Source organism: Lynx rufus, unplaced genomic scaffold (assembly GCF_022079265.1).
Source record: "Lynx rufus isolate CCGP_SWC_20201006 ecotype Redwood Valley unplaced genomic scaffold, mLynRuf1.p SCAF_2, whole genome shotgun sequence".
NCBI lineage: Eukaryota > Metazoa > Chordata > Mammalia > Carnivora > Felidae > Lynx > Lynx rufus.
Genome location: NW_025814834.1, coordinates 63027136 through 63053915, shown reverse-complemented (window position 1 = coordinate 63053915; position 26780 = coordinate 63027136). Strand labels below are relative to the sequence as shown.

The following is a 26780-nucleotide window of genomic DNA, read 5'->3' as shown; positions in this document are numbered from 1 at the left end:
TTTTTTATTTGCAAGAAGGCAGTAGAAAATCCTTGTGAAGAATTATGGTGAAAAATGATTGGATAAATTGACACTATTATGTCTTTAAAGTCAAGCTTGGTGATAGGCCCTTTTTAGGCGGTTAGTAATTGCTAAATTAATGAAAAATAAATGTCTTTAAATTTTTGTGCTGAGTGTTTAGGTGAAAACAAGCCATTTGCTGTATGTAATGGTTAGATGTTTAGAATCTTAGGATCTTGTTGCTGGAAAAGGCCTTTAAGATCTACTATCCAGGTTGCATCAAAGTGTCTCTGGGGCCATCACTGGAAGAGCAGGTTGGGCAACAGCAAGAGAAAGCCTAAAGAGAATGGAGGTGGCTCATACTGCTTTCTTCACTCCTTTCCAAATACCCCTTAGTGGGCAGTTCAGCTTTTAAAAGGAAAACAAAAACAAGACTACAACAACACAAACACAAACCTAACAGTTGGAAAACCATCAATATTGTATTTTATGTAGGAGGACATTGTGGCCCAAAGAAGTTAAGTGAAAATGTTTTTTAATGGCAGTATTGGAACTATTGTCTAGGCCTTTTCCAACCCACAAATGTGATTTTTATACAGTGGCTGTTTTAAATTCAGCTGGAAAGTAAGTTTTTTCAACAATAATTTTTGATATTTCTATTGCTTCCCATCTCCCATCTTGAAGGTTAATGACTGCTGGCCCATGTTTGAAAGTATGATGTATGAGTTTATATACATATCATTTTTGCTTCAGCCTAGTCAATAATTAGGTGTTGGTTTGAATCACTTGGAATTTTTTTGCTGTCATGTAGCTTTTCATTTGCATTATTCTATTAATGCTTTTGAAAAGAGCAGTCAAAATGATGTATTACCTGCTGCCTTGAACAAATATATAACCTTTATTTTGGAATACTTTATTAATCTAGGTGCTACATATCTAGGAGCTAGCAAACAAAGAAACAAAATGAACACTAAACATGCTTATCTATGCTAAATGAAATAGGATAGTTGAAATATTTTATCATAAGCTATTGAAATTTTTTGAAAATTATGCTTTTAAATAGCTACTATAATAGTATATAGAAACCAGCTTTTTTTTTTTTTTTTTAAACAAACTTAGTTTTATGTCTTTCTCATCTTGAATCATAGATGCAACTCATTTCTCTGGTATATTAATGATATATATCTTTTTGTTTTTTAGTTTTTTCCCCCCATTTACATAATATCTGTTTATTCTAAATTGAGTTTTCTGCTGTTTGGTCTCTGGCTTCCATATTAGAAGCATTCTTCAGATGTCTGATCATTCTGGATGCTCTTGATAAAGAGCTCGGAGTACCTTGGTGTAGCTTGTAGATCCTGAGTTTTAATGTAGGGTGATTTGGGCAGGCAGATGTGTTGAGAGCCTTTATGTTAGTCTCTTTAGAACTTTCTTTTTGGTCTAGAAAGAGTCCTCAGAGAAGTATTTTCATATATTGCCCAGAAGGTAATGGTTTGGCTGCCATTATTCTGTGAACCGAATGGGAGGAGACAAAGGCCTGGCTCTGAATCAGAAGTGAATACTGTGACCTTAATTCCCCATCCTCCTTCCTTTAACTGTGCTTGTGTTTTACCTTCTCCAGAGATGAATTCTCCAGTCAGAATTCTGTTGGAGTGGGAGAGAAACACTTCTTACTCCCGATCTCCTACTACTGAGGTACCAGGTGCTGTCAGTTTCTGACCTTTTGAGGATTCTGCAGTGTTACTTGGATTGATTCTCAGTTTTCCCAATTGCCTTCTTGTGATTTGGCTTTCTTAGTCTACTAGTTGAGTTACCATGCACTCATTTCCTTTCCAATTAACAAAATTGCATTTTTTTTCTTTTCTGATTTTCCCCATCGTTGTGGTTTTCATCCTTTAAAAAATACCATTATCATAGTTCTGTTGGAGTTTTGGGTGCAAGTAAAATTAAATACTTATGTTCATTCTTTGATTTTAACTTCAAGAGCTGAATGTGTAGCTCACTTTAATTTGCATTCTCTGGATTACTAGGTCCTTGAGGTTGAGCTTTAAAAAAATCTATTAATTTCTCTTCATGTTTCTTGCTCTGAGAACTGTGTATACATTATTCTTTGCCAGTTTTTCTATTAGGTTGTCTAAAGTTCATTCGGTCTCAAGTTTTACTTTTTATTTATTAAAAAAAATTTTTGTTTACATTTATTTATTTTTGAGAAACAGAGTGAGACAAAGTGTGAGCGGGGGAGGGGCAGAGAGAGAAGACACAGAATCTGAAGCAGGCCACAGGCTCCAAGCAAGCGGTCAGCATAGAGCCTGATGAGGGGCTCGAACCCACAAACTGTGAGATCATGACCTGAGCCAAAGTCGGACACTCAACCGACTGAGCCACCCAGGCACCCCAAGTCTTACTTTTTATAGTTAGATCTGTAACCCACCTGGAATTGATTTTTGTTTGTCAAGTAGTGATTTATTTATTCATTTATTTTTCTCCTATAGAAAACCAGTTGCTTTTGGATCATTTATTGAACAGTTCATTCCTTTGTCAATGATTTATTAATATGCTAATTTTGTCATAAACACTTGATCCTCATTATTTGCAAATTTGGCTACTTGCTAAAGTTTAAACCCCAGGTTAATACTTTCTCCTGGGTATTTGTTAAAGCTTTCTCCTGGGTATTTGCAGGTGTATGCGGACATGAAGAGTGCACCTAGCTGAGGTTGAACAGAGCAAAGCTCTGTCCTCTTGTTTCAGCGCTCATACTTTAAACAAGTGTCCTTTTAGACTTAGTAGTGTTTTTAGAACTGTTTTTGCATTTTTGTCCTGTTTACTATTTAAAGTGGTCCCCAAATGTAGCTGAAGTGCTGTCTGGTATTCCTGAGGGCAAGAAGGCTTTGATGTGCCTTACAGAGAAAATTCGTTGTTAGATTAATCTTCATTCAGTCATGAGTTATAATGTTGTTAGCTGAGAGTTCAGTGGTAGTGAATCAATATGGTACATCCAGAAAAAGGTAGAGGAAATTCACTGATCTGTACACGGGGTCATTCCAAAAGGGGCTAAAATAACAACTGTAGTGTGTAATGAAGCTATGGAAAAGCTGAAACTCTAAATTTGTGGACTCATGAGATGGTGACTGATAAAAAGGTGTAGAGGATAACATTGTTATGAGACTGCAAGCCAAAGAAATTACTGTCATGTTTAGCAAGGGTCAGAAAAAAGGTAAGCCCTACTTTGCTAGTGCTGGCTGGCTTGCACGTTTCAAAAGGTAATATACTGTGAAAAATGTTAAATTTGCAGGCAAGGCAGGCTCTGTAGATCATGAGATGGAGGAATTTTAAAAATACTTGCTAAGGGGCGCCTGGGTGGCGCAGTCGGTTAAGCGTCCGACTTCAGCCAGGTCACGATCTCGCGGTCCGTGAGTTCGAGCCCCGCGTCAGGCTCTGGGCGGATGGCTCGGAGCCTGGAGCCTGTTTCGATTCTGTGTCTCCCTCTCTCTCTGCCCCTCCCCCGTTCATGCTCTGTCTCTCTCTGTCCCAAAAATAAATAAAAACGTTGAAAAAAAAAATTAAAAAAAAAAATACTTGCTAAGAGTTCTACAGAAAAGGGTTATGTTCAGAGCAGGTTTTCAGTGTTGATGGGACTGTCTTGATTTGCAAGGACATTGGCAAATATAATGTAAGTTGGAATTTTGATTAACAAAATTGACCCCAGATTTGCAGGAACCTAATTCTGTATTTCTCCTAGGAGCAATAATTCAGTGTGGTGTTTGTGGTGTTTGTGGTGACTTTATAGAGCATAACTACTGTGAGTAAAGTCAGTTGACTGTATCAGGTATCATGTATATAGACCTATTTCTCTTTTGTTCATTCTGTAAATTAATGCCGTACTATCACAAATATTGTTTCCTTCCTTCCTCCCTCCCTCCCTTCCTCTTCCTCCTCCTCCTCCTCCTCCTCCTCCACCATCACCACCACCACCTCCACCCTCCGCCTCCACCACCACCACTTCCTACTCTTCTCCTCCTTCTCTCTTCTCTTTATAAGTTGTTTATTCTTGGCCCTTTGCCTAGAATTTTATGATCATATCAAATTTAATGATGAAACATGTTGGATTTTGATTGAAATTGTACTGATTGAAATTATCTAGAATGATTCCTAGATTAATTTGATAGAGATGCCATCTCTTTTTTAAGTTTTTATTTTAATTCCAGTTAACGTATGGTGTCATATTAGTTTCAGGTGTAGAATATAGTGATTCAGCAGTTCCATACATCACTTTATGCTCATCTCAACAAGTGCAGTCCTTAATCCCCATCACCTATTTCACCCATCCCCCCATCCACTTGCCCTCTGGTAACCATCAGTTTGTTCTCTGTTAAGAGTCTGTTTCTTGAGTTGTCTCTCTCTTTCTTACCTTCCCCACCCCCATTGCTTGTTTGTTTTGTTTCTTAAATTTCACATATGAGTGAAATCATATGGTATTTGTCCTTCCCTAACTGACTTATTTCACTAAACATTATTCTCTCTGGCTCCATTCGTGTCATTGCAAATAGCAAGATTTCATTCTTTTTTACAGATATGTAATATTCTATTATATATGCATACCACATCTTCTTTATTCATTCATTAGTCAGTAGAAATGCCATTCTAACAGTAATGTGTTCTCCCACGGATGAACATATGTGTATCTCCATTTATTTAGGTTGTCTTAAATTTCTTTCCGTAAAATTGAGAATGTTTTGGTATCTTTTATTAGACTTATAAGTCGAATTATATTAAAATTTTTATAGATATATGGTATATTTCCTATAATTATCATTTCTTTTTGTTCTAGTGAATAAGAATGCAATTGATTTTGGGGCTTTTATTCTAATAATTTGTAGATTTTTAAAGATTATCTATGTGGACCATTAAATTATCTGGGAATAGTGATGATTTTGTCTCTGTTTTTCACACAAAGATTTTCTATATGGGCCATTAAATTATCTGGTAATAATGATGATTTTGTTTGTTTTTTACACACTCTCTTGTCTTTGCTGGCTAGTCTCAACTATAATACATAATAATAGCAGTGATGAAAAGCCTTCTTGTCTTGTTCCTAACACTTTTCATGTGTCACCATTAGATACAATGTTTAGTAGTTTTGTAGTTACCTTTTGTCAGATTGAGGAGATTCTTTTTTATTGCAAGCCTACCAGGATTTTTTATTATGATTGAGTTTTTAATTTTATTAAGTGCTTTTCTTGCATCTCTGTAGATGATGGTATACAATCCACATATCTTTGCATTATTGGGAAAAACCCAATCTTGTCATTATTCACTTAAAAAAATATTGCTTGATGTGGTTTACTGATTTAAACATTTTTTCCCCATTATACTTGCAAGAGTTTGGTCTTATAAGATAGTCTTTTTTTTTTTTTTTTTTTTAAGTTTATCTTTATGTATTTTCAGAGGGAGTCAGAATCCCAGGCAGGCTCTGCACTGTTAGTGCAGAGCCTGATGTGGGGCTTGAACTCAAGAACTGTGAGATCACGACCTGAGCCAAAGTAAAGAGTCAGATGCTTAACCTACTGAGCCACCCAGGTGCCCCATCTTAGAAGATAGTCTTATACATTTTTAAAATCATGTTGTTTTCATATTGGTAACAGGTTGTATTAGCATCATAGAATTATTTGTGTATCTTTTATCTTTTTGCTATTTTCTAAAACTTATGTCAGGAGTTGGAGATTATCTGTTTCTTAAAAAAATTGTTTTAGGCAGCTTTATTTAGATATATTTTACCTACAGTACAATTCACCTATTTAAAAAGTACTATTCAGTTAGTGGTTCTTAGTATATTCAACAGAGTTGTGCCACTGTCACCATAATAATTTTAGAAAATTTTCATCATTCTAAAAAGAAACCCTCATTATTCATTAACAATTACCACGCATTTTCCCCAACCCTACATTCCCTAGGCAACCACTAATCTACTTTCTGTTTTATGGATTTACCTGTTTTGGACATTTCATATACATGGAATTCAATGTGGTCTTTTGTGACTTGCTTCTTTTACTTAGCATAATGTTTTCAAGGTTCATCTACATTCTAGAATGTATCAATACCATTTTTTTTTATTGCCAAGTAATATTCCATTCCGAGGATATCCACTTTTATTGGTCCATTCATCAGTTAATGGATATTTGGTGCTATTATGAATAATACTGCTATGAACATTTGTGTATAAAATTTTGTGTGGACATATTTCATTTTTCTTGAGTGTATGCCTGTGAGTGGAATTGCTGGGCCTTATGGTAACTCTGTGTTTAATTGTTTAAGGAACTACTAGATTGTTTACCAAAGCAGCTTCAGCATTATGCATTTCTATTAGCAGTATATTTGGGTTCCAATTTCTCCTTATCTTTACTAACACTTGTTATCTGTCTTTTTGATTATAGTAATCCTTGTGGGTATGAACTGGTATCTCATTGTAGTTTTGATTTACATTTCCCTGATGGCTAATGATGTTGAGCATATTTTTATTTGTTTATTGGCCATTTGTTTATCTTCTTTGGAGAACTGTCCAGATCCTTTGCCCATTTTTAATTGTATTAACTTTTATTATTGAGTTTTAAGAGCTCTTTATGTATTATGAATACTTACTTATCAGAAATATGATTTGTAAACATTTTCCACTATTCTGTGGGTTGTGGTTTGTCTTTTCACTTTTTTGAATGTCGTTTGAAGCACAAAAGTTCATTTTAATGAAGCTTAATTTATCTGTTTTTTCCTTTTGTTACTTGTGCTTTTGGTATCATATCTATTGCTTAATCCAGGATTACAAAGACTTATGCCTATTTTCTTCTAAGGGTTTTATAGTTTTAGCTCTTATATTTAAGTCTTTGATAGATTTTGAGTTAATTTTACATATGGTGTGAGGTAGTGGTCCAACTTCATTCTTATTTATGTGAATGTTTCTTGAAGTTTTGATAGAACTTACCTTTTAAACTACCTGGGCCTGATGTTTTATTTTTGAAGGAGGTGTAATTTAAAACTGATTTCACTTTCTTTAAAGCTTATAGTCATAGAATTTTTACTCCTTTTTGAGAGGGATTGTCAAGTTATATATTTCTAAGAAATCTTTTATTGTCTTTTAAGTATATAATAAAAAAATTGTCTTTGCCTGTTTATTTCTATTATTTATTTGTGTTTGTGGTTTCTTATTCTTGATTAGTCTTATCAGAGGACTGTCAGTTTTACTATTTTTTTAAGAACAAGCATTTGGTTTTGTTGTTACTTCTTATTCCCCCTTGTAGTCCATTTTGTTCTTTTTTCCTTATTACTATCTTCTTTCAATTTAGTTTGGATTTTCTCCCTTAGACACTTAGATTTTGACTTTTTACAAAAACATGCATTTAATGCTGGGGATTTCCTTCTAAGTACTGCTATAGTTGTATTCCACGATTTTTTTTCTCTATAGTTTAGGTTCTAATTTAAAATTTTTTCTATTATGATTATAATTATGTCTGAATGTATAAGAACATCATGTTATGAAATGTCTGCATGTCTGAAGTTTTGAGTTATCGTGTAGTGGATTTCTAGTTTTATTTGCTTTGTGACAAGTGGTTGTGGCCCATATATCCATTCTTTTGGTATTTTCTGAAATTTACTTTCAATCCTAGTATTTTGTAAATTTTCATAAATGTTCTAAGTGCACTTAAAATTATATGTATTCTCTAATTATCGGATGTTCTATATTTGTCTTAGGTTCAAGCTTGTTAATTATGTTGTTAAAAATCTTGAAAATCCTTACCAATTTATTTTTCTTGGGCTTTCTGTCAGAAATATGTTAATGTCTTCTATTATGATTGTGAATTTGTCAGTTTCTCTGTGTAATTCTCTCAAAATTTGCCTTTTGTATCTTGAGTCTGCTGTGATTTGTATACAAATCATTGTTAGTTTCTTCCTGGGGAGGCTGTTGTTCTTCCATCACAGAAGAGACAGACAAGCTCTCTTACTTCTCCTAGTGAGTTATCCTTTCATTGAGGGTGAAGCTTTTCAAAAGTGTCAGCTTTATATGGAATCTCAGTTCCAATAGCTTGAGGTCTGCCTACTCAAGGACTTGAAACCATCACTAAACACGTATTTAGTGCTCATTGTTAATTCCTTCCTTTTCTGGTAACTTGGGAAGTTCACTTTCTTTTTTGAGTTGAAATATGCATTAAAAAGATTACATTTTGTATTTTAACCAGCTTTCCCAGCTGTTTCTAAGTGGGATAGTTTTTCGGTTATCTGGTTTTTTTTGTTTTTGTTTTTTCCAATTGTTTCAACTGGAAATTTCTTTGTTGAATAGTTTATTTTGTATTCTTTCTGTTTATTTCCTTTTGTTAACATTTCCTATTCACATTTTTTTTTCTAGTTGTCAGCTTAGGGACTCTATATTCATTTTTATCTGATACAAAAAGAAAATAGTTATGTTTATTGTGAGAAAATAGTTATGTTTATCTTTTTGGCATTTTTGAGCAATTTGATTAAAATAGTACTGCGTAGAAAAATATGACCAAAAATTAGTATCTATAAATCACTATTTAAACCATAGTTTAATTTTGAATCTATCATCTAATTTTTGTTTTGCTTTCTTTTTACAGTTTAAAACAGAGTGGAAAGTTCCCTGGAAATCCCTGGCCTCCCTATAAGAAAAGGACACCACTCCATCCCAGCTATAAAGGTCTCATGAGACTTTTGCACTGTAAAACTTTACACATTGTGCTATTCACTCTGCTTTACAAGGTACAGTAGTAATTTGAATAGAAAGACTCAGATTAGAATTTATTTCCATAATTTTCAAATAAAAGTGTTAACATAATATTTGCATAAAAGTAGCACTCATAAAGCAAAGCGTATTTATACGTTAAAGATGTATGAAGATATGTCATAATCGCGTATATGTGAATTCTAAATTGAAAACGGAATAGATACACCATTCTTTGTGGGAAACTATTTCATGTTACCCCGTTTCAGATAGGAATATTTATTTATGGCTCCTGTAGAACAGAAGGTAAAATACTATAAAACGACAGGAGGGTGAAATAAACAATAGGTACCAAACGACTACCAGAATCCATTAAAATGACAAAACTAAGCGATGAGGGCCAGTGACCCTGTGTTTAGGGTTGTTTTCTTGGCTTTTTCCCTCTGATTAGGAATGCAACATGGAGGAATTTGAATGGTTTTATGTGTGGCAGCATTAAGAATTTGCTTTGGTAAATACCTTCTAAACTAAAAAGATACTTTTGCTCTCTTGTGACCTAGAATTTGTTTTATTCTTGGGTTTTCTTGTATAGAAGAGATTTATTTATATATTTGGCTAACATTAGCTATGTACTCAGAAACTGTATACATAATATTGTGCAGTAGGTGTATATGTATATATATATATAACAGGCATATTTATGATCTGTTACGTATTAGAGATGAAAGATGGAAGAACTGTATACTTGTGTATAGATATCAATGAAGTAACTATACATGAGATAAACATAATTAGGTACAAAGAAAACCTTTTGTTTCTTATTCCTAATTAGAATTTGAAAAATTAAAAGAGGTTTTTAGAAAGCATATTTTTGTGCAGATTTCCAATTGCTATATACACATTTTTTAATTACTTTAAGAAATAATTAGTGCATTTAGTTAAGTACACATTTGGTTTTAATTTGCTTTGTAGTGAAAGGATACTTTTAGATTTCTGTACCCCCCCCATTCATTCAACTCTACCCCTTGACCACTTTTTCATCTTACTTATTAAGTTACTTCTGTTAAGATTTTAGACGTGACTCAAAAAACATCTTTAAATTGTTTATTTTCATTAATTTCTGAGAGGATTATTCAGTAAAATGATTTAAAATGTTCTTTTCTTCATCAAAAAAGGTAGATTTTTATTAGATACTTGTATTTACAGACATTTTTTGGATGCTTACCTATACCAGATTTTGTTTCAAATGCCTTATATATATTTACTTTGTTTAATTTTAACAAAAATTCTTATGAGTGAAAGTTTCGTTATTCTTATTTTTTAGAAATAATTATTGAGTTTTAGAGGTTAAATAGATGCTGAAACTGAGTACTGTGATATCAGTTAATAAGTAATAGGTCAGTAAGTCATGTTTTAAAAATTAAAGGAGCGGGGCACCTGGGTGACTCAGTTGGTTAAGTCTCCGACTTTGGCTCAGATTATGATCTCACAGTTCGTGAGTTCGAGTCCCATGTCAGGCTCTGTGCTGACAGCTCAGAGCCTGGAGCCTGCTTTGGATTCTCTCTCTGCCCGTCCCCTACTCGGACTCAGTCTCTCTCTCTCTCTCTCTCTCTCTCTCTCTCTGTCTGAAAAGTAAATAAACATTAAAAAATTAAAAAAAAATAAAAGGAGCCTTACTGCAAATGATTTGTGTTCTTTCAAGTTATATTTTTCAGTCTTTTCATTTGCTTAATGTACAAATAGAGCTTTCTCAAAAATAGAAGGCAGTGTTTCAGTTGTTACAAGATTATGAACGGTTTTTTTTTTAAATCTCAACTTTGTAATAGCTGTTCTGACTTTAATAATAATAGAAAAAACTCTAATTGACGTTGCATTGGCAAATCAACTTTCTAAACATCAGTATCAATGAGCCATCTCATCACCTGCCATGTTTAATGTTAAAAAACATTAATATAGAGGGGCGCCTGGGTGGCGCAGTCGGTTAAGCGTCCGACTTCAGCCAGGTCACGATCTCGCGGTCCGTGAGTTCGAGCCCCGCGTCGGGCTCTGGGCTGATGGCTTGGAGCCTGGAGCCTGTTTCCGATTCTGTGTCTCCCTCTCTCTCTGCCCCTCCCCCGTTCATGCTCTGTCTCTCTCTGTCCCCAAAAAAATAAATAAACGTTGAAAAAAAAAATTAAAAAAAAAACATTAATATAGAACATGTTAAGAAAACTTCTCAGAAAGTCATTCTTAGAAAGTCATTTTTTTCCTTAGCTTTTAGGTTACTCATTTGAAACTATGAGATGTAATGTCATAGGATTTCAGCCAAAATTTTTTTGAATTTAATTAGTAATGTTTAATTTATCAAGAGGAGGCAGCGTAGTAACGACAGGCAATAGTTGAGGTCTGAAATCTGTTTGGTGTTGCTTATACTAGCTGGGTGTGTGGCTGAGCCTTGGTTTCCTCTCTGTGAAGTAAGAGATTACAAAGGATGCCGTCGGGGCCTCCCAGCCTTCTGTCCTCTCCTCCCGCTGCTCCTCCCACCATGTGCACCACCTGCCTACTGTTTGTTGAACACCAACTGATACATGCTGTACCACACAAATTACAGTTGTTAACTTGTGGGATCCTCACAACAATTCTGGTCTGTTGTTCCAGGTTAATGATGAGAAAACTAAGGCCAGAATCTGTGGCTCAAGGTCAAATAGCTAGGTATATACAGAATTTGTATAAAACAAGTTTTTTAAAAAAAGTTCCTTACCACCGTGCCACACAAAAGGTGACCAGAAAAGCCTTCTCAGTAGTCAAAATAAACATTAGAAAAGCAATGAACTGAAAATCTTTTTATTTTTCAGTCAGAATAAATTAGCTCTTAGGTGATTAAGTCCTTTTTTTAAGCCTGCTCAGCCTTTGGGGCAGTTTCTATGAGGCCCATCCTAGAATGTTCTCTTTTGTACTCTCTGTAATCTCACCTGCAGCTGACAAGGCCACCCCCAAACAACCTCTTTCTCTTACCCTCCCGTCATTTGGCTAGATGGCTTTCTTATAATGAGGACGACATGATGGCTGCCAGGCCACTTTTTTCTTAGGTATTTTAGGTATCTTAGGTTAGTAGTTTGTTGCATCATGTTGAATGAGTGATGTGAGTTAGCCCTGAAATCCTGCATAAGATGTGTAAAACTTGCAGTGTATAATCCACATAAGGGCTGATTTATTGGTAATTTCTCAGAGAAGCCTCTTTTTCAACTAGCTGCATCCCTTTTTGCTTTCTCACCCATATAAACCAAAGACTAACACATACATTTACTCAACCTCAAAAAATACTCAGGCTGAGAACTTTAATTTTAGAGATATTTTAAGAACATTAATATTCTGTAAACACTTATTGTCCTCCCAATTATATGCCAGGTGCTATGCTAAACACATTTGCATGAATAATCCTATTTAGTACACTTATTTATTTGGTATTTTTGTCATCAGGAAAAGAGTATCAGCAAATGAGGATGCGAAACATTCTTGTTAAGTTATTTCATAGATCCGGTATATTTATAATAATGGATTTAATGGACTACTTACTGTGTTACCTTTAGGAATCAGTGAACCAGTATTCCTAGATACTGCTTAAAAGACTGTGTGATCTTGAAAAGGAACCTATTGTTTCAGTTTTAGTTTGTCTTTTCACCAAGATATAGTTTTACTTTCCTTCTGATCATGTGGTATATTTATTTAAATATGTATGGTTACTACTTTTATCTATTACTTTTATCTATAACAATGTTTTTAGATACTTAAATGAAACATATTTTGTGGAAAAAGTAATTACGAAGCATTTTTTCCCCTTTTTAAAGATTTTGATGGATCATCAAAATCTGTCAGAACACGTACTCTGCATGGTTTTATATCTGATTGAATTAGGACTTGAAAATTCAGCTGAAGAGGAATCAGATGAAGAGGTAAGTAAGTTTCTTTTATTTTTAAATACTGAAGTTATGAAATGCCTTAACAAAGGTACTATGTTATCTTGAAATGTATTTATGGATTCATCATACTCATTAGCTATTCCTTAGAACTACTGGAAAAGGCCCTTTTTTCTTTTATTTTTTTTTAAGTTTATTTATTTTGAGAGAGACAGAGACAGAATGAAGGGAGGGGTAGAGAGAGAGGGAGACAAAAGATCCCAGGAGGCCTATATACTGCTGGCACAGAGCCCCACGTGGGACTCACAAACTGTGCGATCGTGCACGACCGTATCTGAAACCAAGAGTCGACGCTTAATCGACTGAGCCACCCAGGCACCTCAATTTTCAAATATATGTATGTTCTTTTAGAGGTATCACTGATACTTTAAACTCTACTTACGAAATTACTGAATTTGAAATTTGTAGTTCAGCATATATAGGTCTAAGGAAAGGGATTAATGCAATTTTGGAGTTATGCTAATAACATTGATTACTAGTAAATGTTATGTTAGGACTTCAGTCTAGAAATTCTAATCATTTTATTAGGGATTAATTTTGAGTGGCAAACTCTTCTGTAAAGGTTTTATGTTAATGAAGTAAATATTGTTATATGGGAAAATTTGTAAAGTACTTAAGAATACAAGTTACAGGGCACCCTGGGTGGCTCAGTTGGTTGAGCGTCTGACACTTGATTTCCACCCAGGTCATGATCCCAGGGTCTTGGAATTGAATCCTACATTGGGCTCCATGCCAAATGTGGAGCCTGTTTAGGATTCTCTCTCTCACTCCCTCTGCTCCGCACCCCCCACCCCTGCCCCAAAAAATAAATAAAAGGGAAAAAAATTGAAAAAAAAAAAAGGAAAAAAGAATACTGTACAGGTTGCTAGAGGTGCCTGGGTGGCTCAGTCAGTTGAGTATCTGACTCTTGACTTGATCTCAGCTCAGGTCTTGATTTCAGGGTTGTGAGTTCAAGCCTGGCATTTGGCTCCATGCTGGGCAAGAAGCCTACTTTAAAAAAAAAAAAAAAAAAAGAAAAGAATACAAGTTGTTAATATGTTTCAGGACTTTAGAAGTATCACTTCAATAAAAGCAGTTATTACTACAAATTGATTTGCAAATGTAAGATTCCCTTCATCTCCTTTCTCCAAAAAGACAAAATACTGTGGAACATTGTAACAGCAAAAAACAAATAAAAAGACTAGGCAGTATGCTATTGTCTAAGATAAGTCAATGTATATTCTTTCATAGATAATAAAAGATCATTGATATTTCTCTAAGGCCAGGTCAGACTTTTGGTTGATTTTTTTCGACTTTCTTTTACAATTAGTCCAAATCAGCATTATTTGACTGTATTATGAATCATTATTAATGGGTACTGAAAAATACTCTGTATTGTTAAGTACTTCCAGATTGAAAAGTGTATTTTTTTTTCCCCAGGAGAAAGTTAGCTGACTTCAATTGGACTTACCTATATTAGTATTAAGAAATTTATTCTTGTATTTTATGTTTGAATTTGGGTTTATTGGCACTTGATAATTTGAAGATGAGACTGTAAAGGATGCAGAGATAAGACAGGCAGTGGGTGATTATTTGGGCTAGTTCATCTCCATTGTACCTTAGACCTGACTTTTGCAAGGTTTCACGTTCATTATTTTCATGTTTTAGGCATCAGTGTGTGGACCAGAACGTTGTCATGACAGTTGGTTTCCTGGCAGTAACTTAGTGTCAAACATGCGACACTTTATAAACTATGTTAGGGTGAGAGTTCCAGAGACTGCTCCTGAAGTGAAGAGGGACTCACCTGCAAGTACCAGCTCTGACAGCCTGAGTTCTTTACATGTAAGTGTAGAAGAGGGAAAAAGAAAAAGAAAAAGAAAAGACTACATGTTATGTTGGGGTATATTGTTTAGATCATCCTGTGATATTCAGAAGAGAAATGTGGTTGTAGGTAACTTTAAATTGTCTTTTGTTTCCTCTGATATATCTAAGCAACTTCTGCTTCACCCATCTTTTCCCTTTAATCTGCCAGAGTTCACGAAGGCCTAAAGTTCTTCAGAGAGAGGTAGATATATATGATACTTGCATTAACTAGCAATATGGCTTTAACTGGAAATCGGAAAACACTTTGAAGTATTTGTGTGTATATGTGTGTGTTTAATATGGTTACATTTTTTAAAAAGTTTAACGTGTGTGTTTTTATATGGTGACTTAGGCTTAAAGAAAATTCACACTACTGAAGTTAAAAAATAATACTGAGTATTTATTCGTGGGTTTTTCTTAGTATTTTGGACCAGTTATAAGCAGCACGTTTGGGTTTGTTTGCATTTCTCATTGTTACTAATATGTTAAAAATGAATGTTTCCTAAATCAAAATAAATTTAATCTTTAATTGCTGGCAGCATGCCTATTTACAGATTTTTTTTGCTTCTGTGGCAATTAATTAACTTTGATAAAATAAGCCCACAAAAATCTTAGTACAGTGTGCATTTGGATTCATTTTGAAAATCAGCTCTTTCATTGCATGTAGCTTTTAATTAACTAATTTTTAAAAGGCAGAAATGAAAAAATCTTGAAATGACCTGCCAAGTAACTGAATTTAAATACCTCTTATTCTTTCAATGTATTTTTTTGTGGATAGAGAGCACTGAATCAGATGTTTCTCTTAGCAGAGTCCATGGATAGGAACTTTCTTTGCCTTTGACAATATGTTTTTGCTGTGAACACCATAAAGAATTTTGATTAAATTGGAATCTTAATCAGAGGCAGCTTTTACCTCTAATAATGGTAGAGAGTACTTTGAAAAACAATTTGGATGTTAAAAAACAGCATATACTATAATTTAGCTCATAAAAGCTCTGTTGATATTGGAGCATCCTTTCTATGCTTGCTTAAAAAAAATTAAATCCATTAAACTGACTTGTATCTTAATTAAAAGATGATTTCTAAGAGCTCCGATGCAGTTTGACTGTTTTAATAAAAAGGCTTTTTAGAAGACAAATTATTGAGGGAAATATTTTAAAAATCCTTTCAAATAAATTACAGTGATATTCAAATATGAAACAGACCAGTTTGATTTTTCATCTTTATATTTTATTTTAGTAACTAAGCATTTATTAGAAGTAATTTTTCAACTTTGAAGTTCTTTAAAAATGGAATTAATTAGTAGTTCAGATTCATCAACTTAGGAAAAATTAGTTTATAATTTACTTAACTAGAAAATGTATCAGTCTTGTAGCAGTTAGTAAAGACATAATCTTTTTTTTTTTTATAATAGAAGCATAGTTAACACACAGTGTTATATTAGAAGTATAGTATTCTTGATAAATGTTGGGTGGAACATCTTTTATTCCTGTAAACTGGTGAGGAACTTCATGTATGATTTCTCCTTAACATGGCTATAGATACTTCTCAAGCTTTGTCTCTTTTCCCTGGTAGATTGGCCTAGGAGGTTGAGAAAGAGGTGTTACTGTGGATAACCTCCTTTTTCCCCAAAATTGTTTCCACATTGAGTGAGACTAAATATATTTGATTAAGAGAGGTAAAGGGACAGATTTACTTAAAGAGTAAATCTATTGGCTGAATCTTTGGATGGAACGTTGAACATTCCCTTTGGAAAATGTTATACTAATATGTTCTTACACTTGACATTGAATAACTTCTCTTGATTTTTCTTTCTCTTTTTTAATGGTAGAATTCTGGTACAGCTCAAGTTTTCAGCTTAGTAGCAGAGCGTAGGAAGAAGTTTCAGGAGATCATCAATCGCAGTAGCAGTGAAGCAAATCAGGTGGTTCGTCCCAAAACTTCAAATAAGTGGTCTGCTCCTGGTTCAGCTCCACAGTTAACTACAGCCATTTTGGAAATTAAAGAAAGCATATTGTCTTTGCTAATTAAACTTCATCACAAACTCTCAGGAAAACAAAACTCCTACTATCCTCCTTGGCTTGATGACATAGAAATTTTAATCCAACCAGAAATTCCTAAATATAATCATGGAGATGGTATAACTGCAGTGGAAAGAATTTTACTAAAAGCTGCATTGCAAAGCAGAATGAACAAACGCATCATTGAAGAGATATGTAGAAAAGTGACCCCTCCTGTACCCCCCAAAAAAATCACTGCAGCAGAGAAGAAAACATTGGACAAAGAAGAAAGGTAATTTTTATTTTTAATCTTTTAAACATGTATGGTTCAGTTGAAGATTTGGTGGATCCCCCTTTTTTGGCCATCTGAGGCTAATCATCTGGATGTTAAGCAGCTATAATCATAGTTGATTAGTTTGTAAGATAAAGAGAACCAAACATAGTCAGTGCTTGGGCATGTATAATGCTTGAGTTAGTTTGGGGTAAGAAGATAAGAGTTTATGACCCCAACATTAAATTACTCCCCTAAACTTGTGAGATCCCTTTGGAAAAATTGCTACTTCAGTTATTGCTGTGGGTTATCTAATGATTCTGCTGCTGTTTTCAAATACTATTATTAATTCAACTTTAAATGAAAATAGAAAAATTTTAAAAAATATTTTAAATATTTCTCAAAAATTTGGTTGTTTTAGGGTTTTTTTCCTTTTTGGTCTTTTCCAATCTTTCCAGTATATAATTACTAATTATTAAACAAGTAATGTTTTATTTATTTTTTTAAAGTATATTTATTTTGAGAGAGAGAGAGAGAGAAAGCAGGGGAGAGGCAATGAGAGAGGCAGAGAGAGAATCCCAAACAGGTTCTGCTCTGTCAGCACTTAGCCTGACGTGGGGCTTGATTGCACAAATTATAAGATCATAACCTGAGCTGAAACCAAGAGTCAGACATGTAGCCAACTGAGTCCCCCAGGCACCCCAACAAGTAATGTTTTAAAACATGGCTGTAGTGGGGCGTCTGGGTGGCTCAGTTGGTTAAGCGTCCGACTTCAGCTCAGGTCATGATCTCATGGTTTGTGAGTTCGAGCCCTGCATCAGGCTCTGTGCTGACAGCTCGGAGCCTGGAGCCTGCTTCAGATTGTGTGTCTCCTTCTGTCTCTGCCCCTCCCGACTTGCACTTTGTCTCTCTGTGTCTCTCAAAAAATAAATAAATGTAAAAAAATAAATAAAAAATAAAACATAGCTGTAGTTTTGGGAACTTTGGGTTGCTTTTTTTAAATTAAAAAAAAATTTTTTAAGCAAACTTTACCACCAACATGAGGCTCAAACTCATGACCCCTATATCAGGAGTCACATGCTCTAATGACTGAACCAGCCAGGTGCCCCTGTTAAATCATAACATTTATAAATTACAAAAAATCTTTCTTGGATGATGTTCCTCTTTACCAAGATAGGGGAGGATAACAGACCAAGATAAGGAGAGGCTTAGGCTTAGCAGTAAAGTTGATATGCTCTGCTTTGTACATTACTGAATTTAAAGAGCATACCCAAGTGGAGATGTCCAATCAGATAAAGGGTTTGAGACTTAGGGGAGAATTCAGAGTTAGAGCTATAGATGGGGCCATACAGGTAGTAGTTAAAGGCTTACATATAGAAAAGTGTGTGCAGTAAGAAATGAGATACTTAATACTGAACTTTTATAGAATAAGGAAAAAACATTAAAAGAATTACCTATAAAGGTGGCTTAAAAGGGATGACCAGAGTGGAAGAGGAGGAACACTGTAGAGAGTGGCATTCAAGAGGGTTCAGAAAGGAAGAAACAAGATTGTGCTACAAAAGTTCAGATAAGATTGGCAGTTTCCTTTGATTCAGTAGTTAGGTGGTTATCCTTTCTAACTGTGTCAGAAGCAATTTTAATCACATATATAGTTGTACTTCATTTCTGATATAATTAAAGTTGTAGATAATTTATATTAAAAGTATAAAGTATATAAATAAATATGTGTCCACATTTCTCACAAGGCAGCACATACACTAAAATTGGAACGGTACAGAGATTAGCATGGCCCCTGTGCAAGCATGACATGCAAATTCGTGAAGCATTCCATATTTTTAATTATATTTGAAAAAAACTTTTTACTCTTACTTCTATTGCATGAAAAAGAGCTCAAGACAAAAAATTCAAACAGTTACTAAAAGCACTCACCAATCAAATAACTTCATTGGACTTTATTGGATAGCTTTATTTTGTTATACATTTCATTGTTGTTAATTTAGAAGACATGGTCTAAAAAAAAAAAAATCAAACCCATGTATAATTCTATCCCTCAGTGAAAACCAATGTTAATAAGAGTATGTACAATCATCCAGTATAAATGCAATAATAATGGCTTTTCTATGTGTATTTATCATACTGCATTTTAATTTTTAAACAATTGTTATTGTAACAGTAGAGGTGAGATTCTCCATGTTGAGGAATCTTTCTTGTATTTTTGAATCTCTTATATCCAGTACCATATCTGGAACACAGTGCTAAGTATATATTTGATGACTAAATACATGAAAAAAGAAAAAAATATATATATACAAAAGCTTTTAGTAGGAGAATGTAGGAGAGTTTTATTTCTCACAGTAGTTCATAAATAGGAATCATTATAAATAACTAACCTATAATTTGCATGACAATTTATTAATTTTGAATTAGTAACTGCCTAAGATTTAAGAGATCTATTGATAAAGTTGAAAGCGAGGTAAAATTTTTTATGTTTGTTAACCTTTTCAATTGGTGATATTTCCTTGATTATAGAATAATGTCATTTTTTAAAAAGAAGGTAAACATTCAGTGAATCAAAGTTTATTTTATTTGGTTAAAGGTATTTTGTAATTATTACTCAAAATGCATATGATACTGGAGTAGTTCAGATGCTATTTTTACAAAGGCTCTAATGCTATTGTAATAAATAGTACTCTTGAAAAATTGTAAAGGTTTTCTTCATAATAGGCTTTGTTTCCTTTGAGCAGTGGTGGTGATGGTATTGACAAGGACTTGAAACTAATTCTGTAGCAGACAGCTAAGGATTAAGATAAATTTATTTGAATCTCACTATGCTTCTCACATTATCTTTTCTTAATTTATTTTGGATTTTAGATTAAGTTTCATAATAAAGGCCAGTTTATAAACAGTGGTGGTCCATTTCCAACTACCTCACCCATAGACAAACGTGGCATCACTTTTCATTAGAGTTATTGCATAGAAAACAAGATACAAATAGGAAACCTTTAGATGGTTATAACAATGTGCAGCCTCAACGTTTCTACCTCTGGGATAATAGTGGAAAATTCCTGAGTTGTACTAAATCTGCTACACTTGTCTGCCTTTTCATTTTTACTCATATTTATGCCCAATTTTAGACAAAAAATTACCTAAATTAAGAAAAAATTTATAAGGGAAAAAGAATTGACATTCTTTTTCTGGAAATCATAGAAAGCCAGTAGAGATTTTGTTTTTTTTAAGCAACTTAAGACAACATCCATTTATTTACATAGTGTTTCTGTATGTCGAAGTGTAGGCATGATGTGACTGGGTTCTTTGCGAGAGTCTCTTGAAGCTAATGTCAAGGTGACAGCCATAATTATCTGGGGCTTATAGTTTTCCAGGCTCATGTGGATGCGGGAGAGTAGACATGCATTTTAATACTAGTACCAAGCAGTTATTTGAAGTTTCCTTAATGTTTGATATATGATTTGTTATTTGAAATATTCTTTTATGGATATACTCTAAATGTTCATGTAAAGGTGATTTATAGAGTGGCATAACTGATTGTGTTAATTAAAGAAACATGTAACTTACAAATTTTATATGGAAATTTTATAAAGTAGTGATGTAGGAAACCAAACGTATTCTATCCATTCTCTTGTTGCTTATAGTATTTTTATAATAATAAATTTCATAAAGTAGTGATGTAAGAGATTAAACATGTATTCTATGCATGCTGTTGTTGCTTATAGTGTTTTTGAAGGTTTCACAGAATGCTTTGAGCATCTGTAGAGCATTTTTGTTTGTTTCCATTTCTTCTATGGTGGCAAATTTTTGTCCTTTGAGAATGGATTTTAATTTTCATTTTGAAGAAATGTCAAATTTATTGAAAAGTTTCAAGGACAGTACAGAGAACTTCTTAGACCATTTCAGAGTAAGTTGCCCTACCCTGGAATATTTTAGTTTGTATTTCCTAGAAATAAGGACATTTTTTTTAATATAATCACAATATAGTTTTCAAAATAAGGAAATTTAACATTTTATTTCAGTATGATAAAATCCTTAGATCCCAAGTTTTGGTAGTTGTCTCAATACTGTTTTTTTTTTCTTTTAAGGTTTTATTATCCATATTTGAGAGAGAGAGGGAGACAGAGCGTGAGCAGGGGAGGGGCAGAGAGAGAGAGAGGGAGACAGAGTCCGAAGCAGGCTCCAGGCTCCGAGCTGTCAGCACAAAGCCTGACATGGGCTCGATCCCACGAACTGTGGGATCATGACCTGAGCCAAAGTCAGACGCTTAACCAACTGAGCCACCCAGGCGCCCCTCAATACTGTTTCTTACAACAAAAATATCCAGTACAGAATTGTTCCTTGCATTTGGTTGTCACGTCTCTTTGGTGTCCTTCAATATGGATTTTCTTTAGTTTTTCCTTTATTTTCTTGATCTTGTCACTTTTGAAGAATATAGGGTAGTAACATTGTAGAACGTCCCTCAATTTGGGCTTCTCTACTGGCCCCTTATGTTTAGATTCAGATTATGCATTGCTGGCAGGAGTATCAAGGAAGCATTGCTATGTTCTTTTGATTGTATTCCATCAGGTGTCCTATGATTTCAGTTTGTTTCATTTGGTGATTAATTTTGATCACTGATTAAAGGGGTTTCAGCCAGACTTCTTCACTGTTAAGTACCCCCCTTTTCCCCCTTTGTAATTAATATGTAATTTATGGAGAGATATTTTGAGATGCTGTACTATCTTCTTTCTCACAAACTTTCAATTTATTCATTTTTTTATTTCTATCAGTTTGGACTTACAGATTCTGATTTTATGGGTTGCAACCTCATATGCTTGCTATTCATTTTGATGCTCAAATTGTTTTAAATTTGACCTGTGGGACTCCCTTCCGGCTGGTTTCTGTATTCTTTTGATGTTTCCCTATCATTCTTTGAACATTTTCTTTTTTTCTGGGGCCAGAAGATAGTCCAGGTTCCTTTTGTATTTGGAACTAGCCATTTCTCCAAGGAGTTCTGATGGCTTTTTTTTTTTTTTTTTTTTTAGAAACCACAATCAATGTGCTCATTCTAGGGGATATAGCTATTTTCAGTCACTCTTAGTGGACAGAACTAGGAAAAGTTTGCGTGTGGGTGTGGGTATGTGAGAGAGTGGGAGGGAGAGGGGAAGGAGTTGGAGGGAATAGGGAGAGAAAGTTATTAAAAACTATGAGTGGGTTGCCTGGATGTTCAGTAGGTTAAACGTCCGACTTTGGCTCAGGTCATGATCTCTTCGTTGGTGAGTTCGAGCCCCACATCGGGCTCTGTGCTGACAGCTCAGAGCTTGGAGCCTGCTTTGGATTCAGCGTCTCCTTCTCTCTCTGCCCCTGCCCCACTCACTCTCACTTTCTTGTTCTCTCTCTCTCAAAAATAAATGAACGTTAAAAAGTTTTTTTAAAGTAATTATTAGAAAAGCAGTGTTAAAATCTTTTGAACGTTATTGGCAAAAGTATGTAACTTCTCATGGTAAGGCTTGACAGTACTTGACTCTATGCCTGTTCATGATAATCTCCACTAATTGGATGGGAGTGGATATGTGAATGAAAAATCTAAAATTACTGTTAGCATTTTTTAATCCAAGATTCTCTATCTTTGAATCATTGAGATTAGTGAAAATTCTTTTTTAGGTTTCCCACAGAAATGACTTTATAGAATCTCAGCTTAATACTATGCTTTGACTTTTATAGTATATCTGTATAATAAATAGTCATTAAATGACTGCTATAATATGCTCTATCCATTATGGTTTTTTAGATTTTTTTTTTTTTACTTTTAATTTTCTGAAAGTTTTTATTTAAATTCTAGTTAGTTAACGTACAGTGTAATGGTAGTTTCAGGATATCCTTTATGTTTTAATGGATATGTTTTAATGTTTTTAACATCACAGGCTATGGTAAATTTCTTTTTGAGTTTTGTTTCAGTAAAAAGTTTTCTTTCTTTTGATGAGCTAATATATAGCTTACATTGTAACTTTTTTTTTTCTTCTTCCTTGCCTTTTGTTTTAGATTACTATTTTAACCTTTCTTTGCTCGGGATAAAATTTTTATGCTCGCTAGCATTGTTGGCATCCTCAAATCTAGGGAAGCCTCTGTTTCCTTTCTTTATTAGTTCACCTTTATTTTCTTATTCTTATGTTATAGTCCTGTTGTGTTGTATTTGTGTGTGTAGTTTTTATATTTTTCTTTTATTTTTTTCTTTTTCCCAACCAGCCTCAAGTTAAAATACTCTTTGGAAGTAGATAAAGGGTAAATAATAAATAGAATTTGATGAATTAATCCAAAAGAATATTTATGCTTAGATTTGAAATACAGTTTATTTTTTATGTTGTATTTGAGACTTCTGTATGTTTCCTTGAAACAAAATAAACTAAACTTGGAATATTTCCTAGTAGAAACTGGGAAATTTATTGGCTTCTGCTCATTCTCTTTTAGGAGAGTCCAATTCTTAATATAATAGTAAATCTATTTTTTATCTTTTAGATTCTGTTTATATCTAAACATCATAGCTTCTAGCAACCAGTTTGCTGTTATTTGTGCCTGGGGTTAAATTGTGAGTTCCTTGATAAAAAAACTTTTCTTACTCTTACTGCCAATTGACATGACATACTTAGGAAATTGTTAGAAACCCAGATTTTCTATCTACTTTAATTATTTCACATTTTAAAATAAATCTTGGCTTTTATTTTTGTCTGTTTAAGCCAGTGATCTTCAAACCATGTTGAAGCAGTGGAATCTAAGGACAGTCAAATCTTACATAAAATTTAATACACAGTTCAGAAAATAGTTGTGTGCCAGGGGCTTTTCATACAATATACACTTCTGAAATGTAGTAGGTAAGTCTTAAACACATCTGATACTTACCACTTTGTTCTGTTTAATCTAGGCGACAAAAGGCTAGAGAGAGGCAGCAGAAATTGCTTGCAGAGTTTGCTTCACGACAGAAAAGCTTCATGGAAACTGCAATGGATGTTGGTAAGCTAAAATTTATTAGTTTAGAACTCTTATAATTATACTTATTCCCTCAGGGATTATCTAGTTCAATCTTCACTAGTTTTCAACATTGTAAACGGATGATTTCTGGTCTTTTTTTAAACAGTAGAGCGATGGAGGATCAGACTGTTATTGCGGGCAGTTTATTCCGTGTGGAGTAGTCGTAATTATTAGAAAGTTCTTCCTGATGGTAGCAATAAAATATCCTCTGCTACTTTCTTCTGCTAGATTGTCCTTTAGATCTGTGTGGTACACCAGTATGTATTTACTTGTTCTGATTTTTCCTGTGAAATTATCCTGAGGTTTTAAAAATAGCTTTCAAATACTTTTAGTGCCTCCTCCTTCTGCTGCCCCTTCAATATTTCTTAAAATCAGGTGTACTTCTCACTTCTGTTAGGATAAGCATTGGTGTATGTACAGTGAGAGGGGATGCCGTTTTCCTGTATAATAGTAGATTGCTATGAGTAATTTTTTACAAACATTGAAAAGGAATGGATTAAATTTCAGTTAATCTCAGTCTTCAGTCAACCAGGATACTCCCTTTTTTGACGATCTCTTGCATTCCAGTGGTTTTTATTTTTTCTTTTAGAACAGAGATGCTGAAATAAAGTCATGCACGTAATTAAAATATATACACATATATGCATTCAAACACCCATGTACATTCTCATGCGCTTTTGTGCACATAAGCACACAGGGTCAACATCCAGAAGACGTGTGTGTGGGGGTGTTAGTCCAGATATAGTATAATGTCTTCTGAACCGTCAACAGTGGAGTTTATGTTCAGGACTTAATTTTGATGTGAAGAATACTGTTTATCAGATTTAGTATCAGTTGACTTTCTCATTTGAAAGATGAGGATTTAGTTCATTGACATTACTTTCCCTTTCTTCATCTCTTCTTCTTTCCCTTTTTCCAAAAATTCATAATTAATATTTTGTTTTTTACATATCAAATATAATTACCATGTGTATTATTTGTTCTTCCTATAGCCACTGTCTTCATACCCCTTCATATAAAGTAAACTTATAGCACCCCTATTTTTCCTTTTATTTTTCCTTTCCACATTTCTACCTCTGTCTTTATCAGTTAGTTACTTATTTACTTTTAAATTGTCAGGGTTGCTTACATTTTCTTCTGTAGTTACAATCAAGTGTTCCATCCAAAGATTGACTTTAAATGTTGAAAAATAATTAATATGACTTTTTGAATGTTGTTGAGTACAGGGCTAAGTAGTGTTCTAAGATTCATTTACTTTATTATTTTTTTTTCAGTCCAGTGGCCTGACTCCTAGACTACTTTAAGGAGATTGTGTATAGCCCCATTTCTTACAGTTTCTCAATTGCTAAAACCGTACCACCCTTTACATACCTCTGCTTGGGCCGTTACTTTGTTATATTATCTTTTGTTTTTCCTGAAGTTTTCAACTGTTGTTTTTTCTTAACTCACGTGCCCTTATGATATCTCTGTTGTTCTACTCAGTCGTACTGTCCTTTGCATGTAATTTTGTTCCAGTCTGGTCCATTTGCTCTGGAGGTATGCTGTACAGCCATTACCTTTGGATTTTCCTCTTGTAGAGTTGATCTGGGGTTTCCTGCATCTTATATCATCTCTCTTTTTTGGGTCTTGTTTTACTGGAGTTCAGCCATAAGTGTATTCCTAATAATGATTATATGGGGTCTGAAATTTCTGAACTTTGTGTTTCTGGATGGAACTTTGTTTGCTCTCATGCTTGATATTTCATTTGGGTAACTATAATTCCAGGTTGAAATATATTCTCTGTTACAAATGTTAAAGCAATACTCCTTTGTCTTTTACTATTCATTTGATGAGAAGTCTGTTGGTAGTCCTTTGTAGGTGAACTTTTTTTTCCCTTTTCCGTAACTTTTTAATTGATCCTTAGAGATTTGGATTTTTTAAAAAAGATTGTAATGTGTTTTTTTGTTTCATTTTGATTTGTTTTGTTTTGTGTTGTTTTGTTTTGTTTTTAATTTTAAGGAGGCTCCATGCCCAACGTGGGGCTTGAACTCATGACCCTGGGATCGAGAGTCTCATGCTCTGCCGATTTAACTAGCCAGGCACCTCGAGAGATCTGAAATTTTATGATTTGTATCTAGGTGGATCTTTTTCCTTTTCCTTAGTCCTTAGTGGGCCTTTTCAGTCTGAAGATTCATATCTGTGAAGCTCTGAGAAAAAACTTTCCTATGATTTCTCTGATGACTAGCCATTCTCCGAGATGACCCTCAAGGATCCATGCCTTCCTTTTTATTTTTAATTTTTTTAAATGTTTATTTTTGAGAGAGAAAGAGACAGAGTGCAAGTAGGGGAGGGGCAGTGAGAGAGGGAGACACAGAATCTGAAGCAGGCTCCAGGCCCTGAGCTGTCAGCACAGAGCCCGACGCAGGGTTCGAACTCTTGAGCTGTGAGATCATGACCTGAGCTGAAGTCGGATGTTCAACCAATTGAGCCACCTCGGCGCCCCTGTGATCCATGTCTTCTGGTTATTTATGCCCTGTGTATTCTTCTTTCACATTCCACCAGAACTGGTGTGCATGGCCACTGGCATATGGCAGAAGTAATACTGTGTCATTTCTGACATTAGGTTATGAAAAACACTGCAGCTTCTGTCTTGTTTTCTCTCTTTCTTGGATTACTTATTCTGGAAGAAAACCAGCTGCCATACTGTGACCAGCGCTATGGAGAGGACTGTCTGGAGAGAGACTGAGGCATCTGGCCAACAATTATGTTAGTGAGCTTGGATGTGAAACTTCAACCTCCAGTTAAGCCTTCGGATAGATTTTTAGTTTGACAGCAGTCTCATAAGAGATCCAGAACCAGAACCATTCAGCTAAGCTGCTCCCAGATTCCTGACCCTCAGTAACTGTGTGAGATAACAAATGTTGGTTTAAGCCACTGAGTTTTGGGATAATTTATTAAACAGCAGTGAAGAACTATTACATACTTTTCTCCTTATA

At 34.3% G+C, this 26780-nt stretch overlaps 1 protein-coding gene and 1 non-coding gene across 4 annotated transcripts in view; both read left to right on the top strand.

The window, feature by feature from the left end:
• The window catches only part of UBR3 (ubiquitin protein ligase E3 component n-recognin 3), a 241685-nt gene that overhangs the window by 109282 nt on the left and 105623 nt on the right, over positions 1-26780 (top strand). For all 3 annotated transcript variants that reach the window (XM_047085617.1, XM_047085616.1, XM_047085618.1), the window contains exons 20-24: positions 8619-8760; positions 12550-12654; positions 14326-14499; positions 16352-16812; positions 23699-23787. In XM_047085617.1, coding sequence (XP_046941573.1) covers positions 8619-8760; positions 12550-12654; positions 14326-14499; positions 16352-16812; positions 23699-23787 — 971 coding nt within the window. The remainder of the gene's footprint in view (positions 1-8618; positions 8761-12549; positions 12655-14325; positions 14500-16351; positions 16813-23698; positions 23788-26780) is intronic.
• LOC124516739 (U6 spliceosomal RNA) lies at positions 18526-18628 on the top strand. Its single transcript, XR_006963145.1, has one exon. It is a non-coding gene; the product is annotated as a U6 spliceosomal RNA (small nuclear RNA).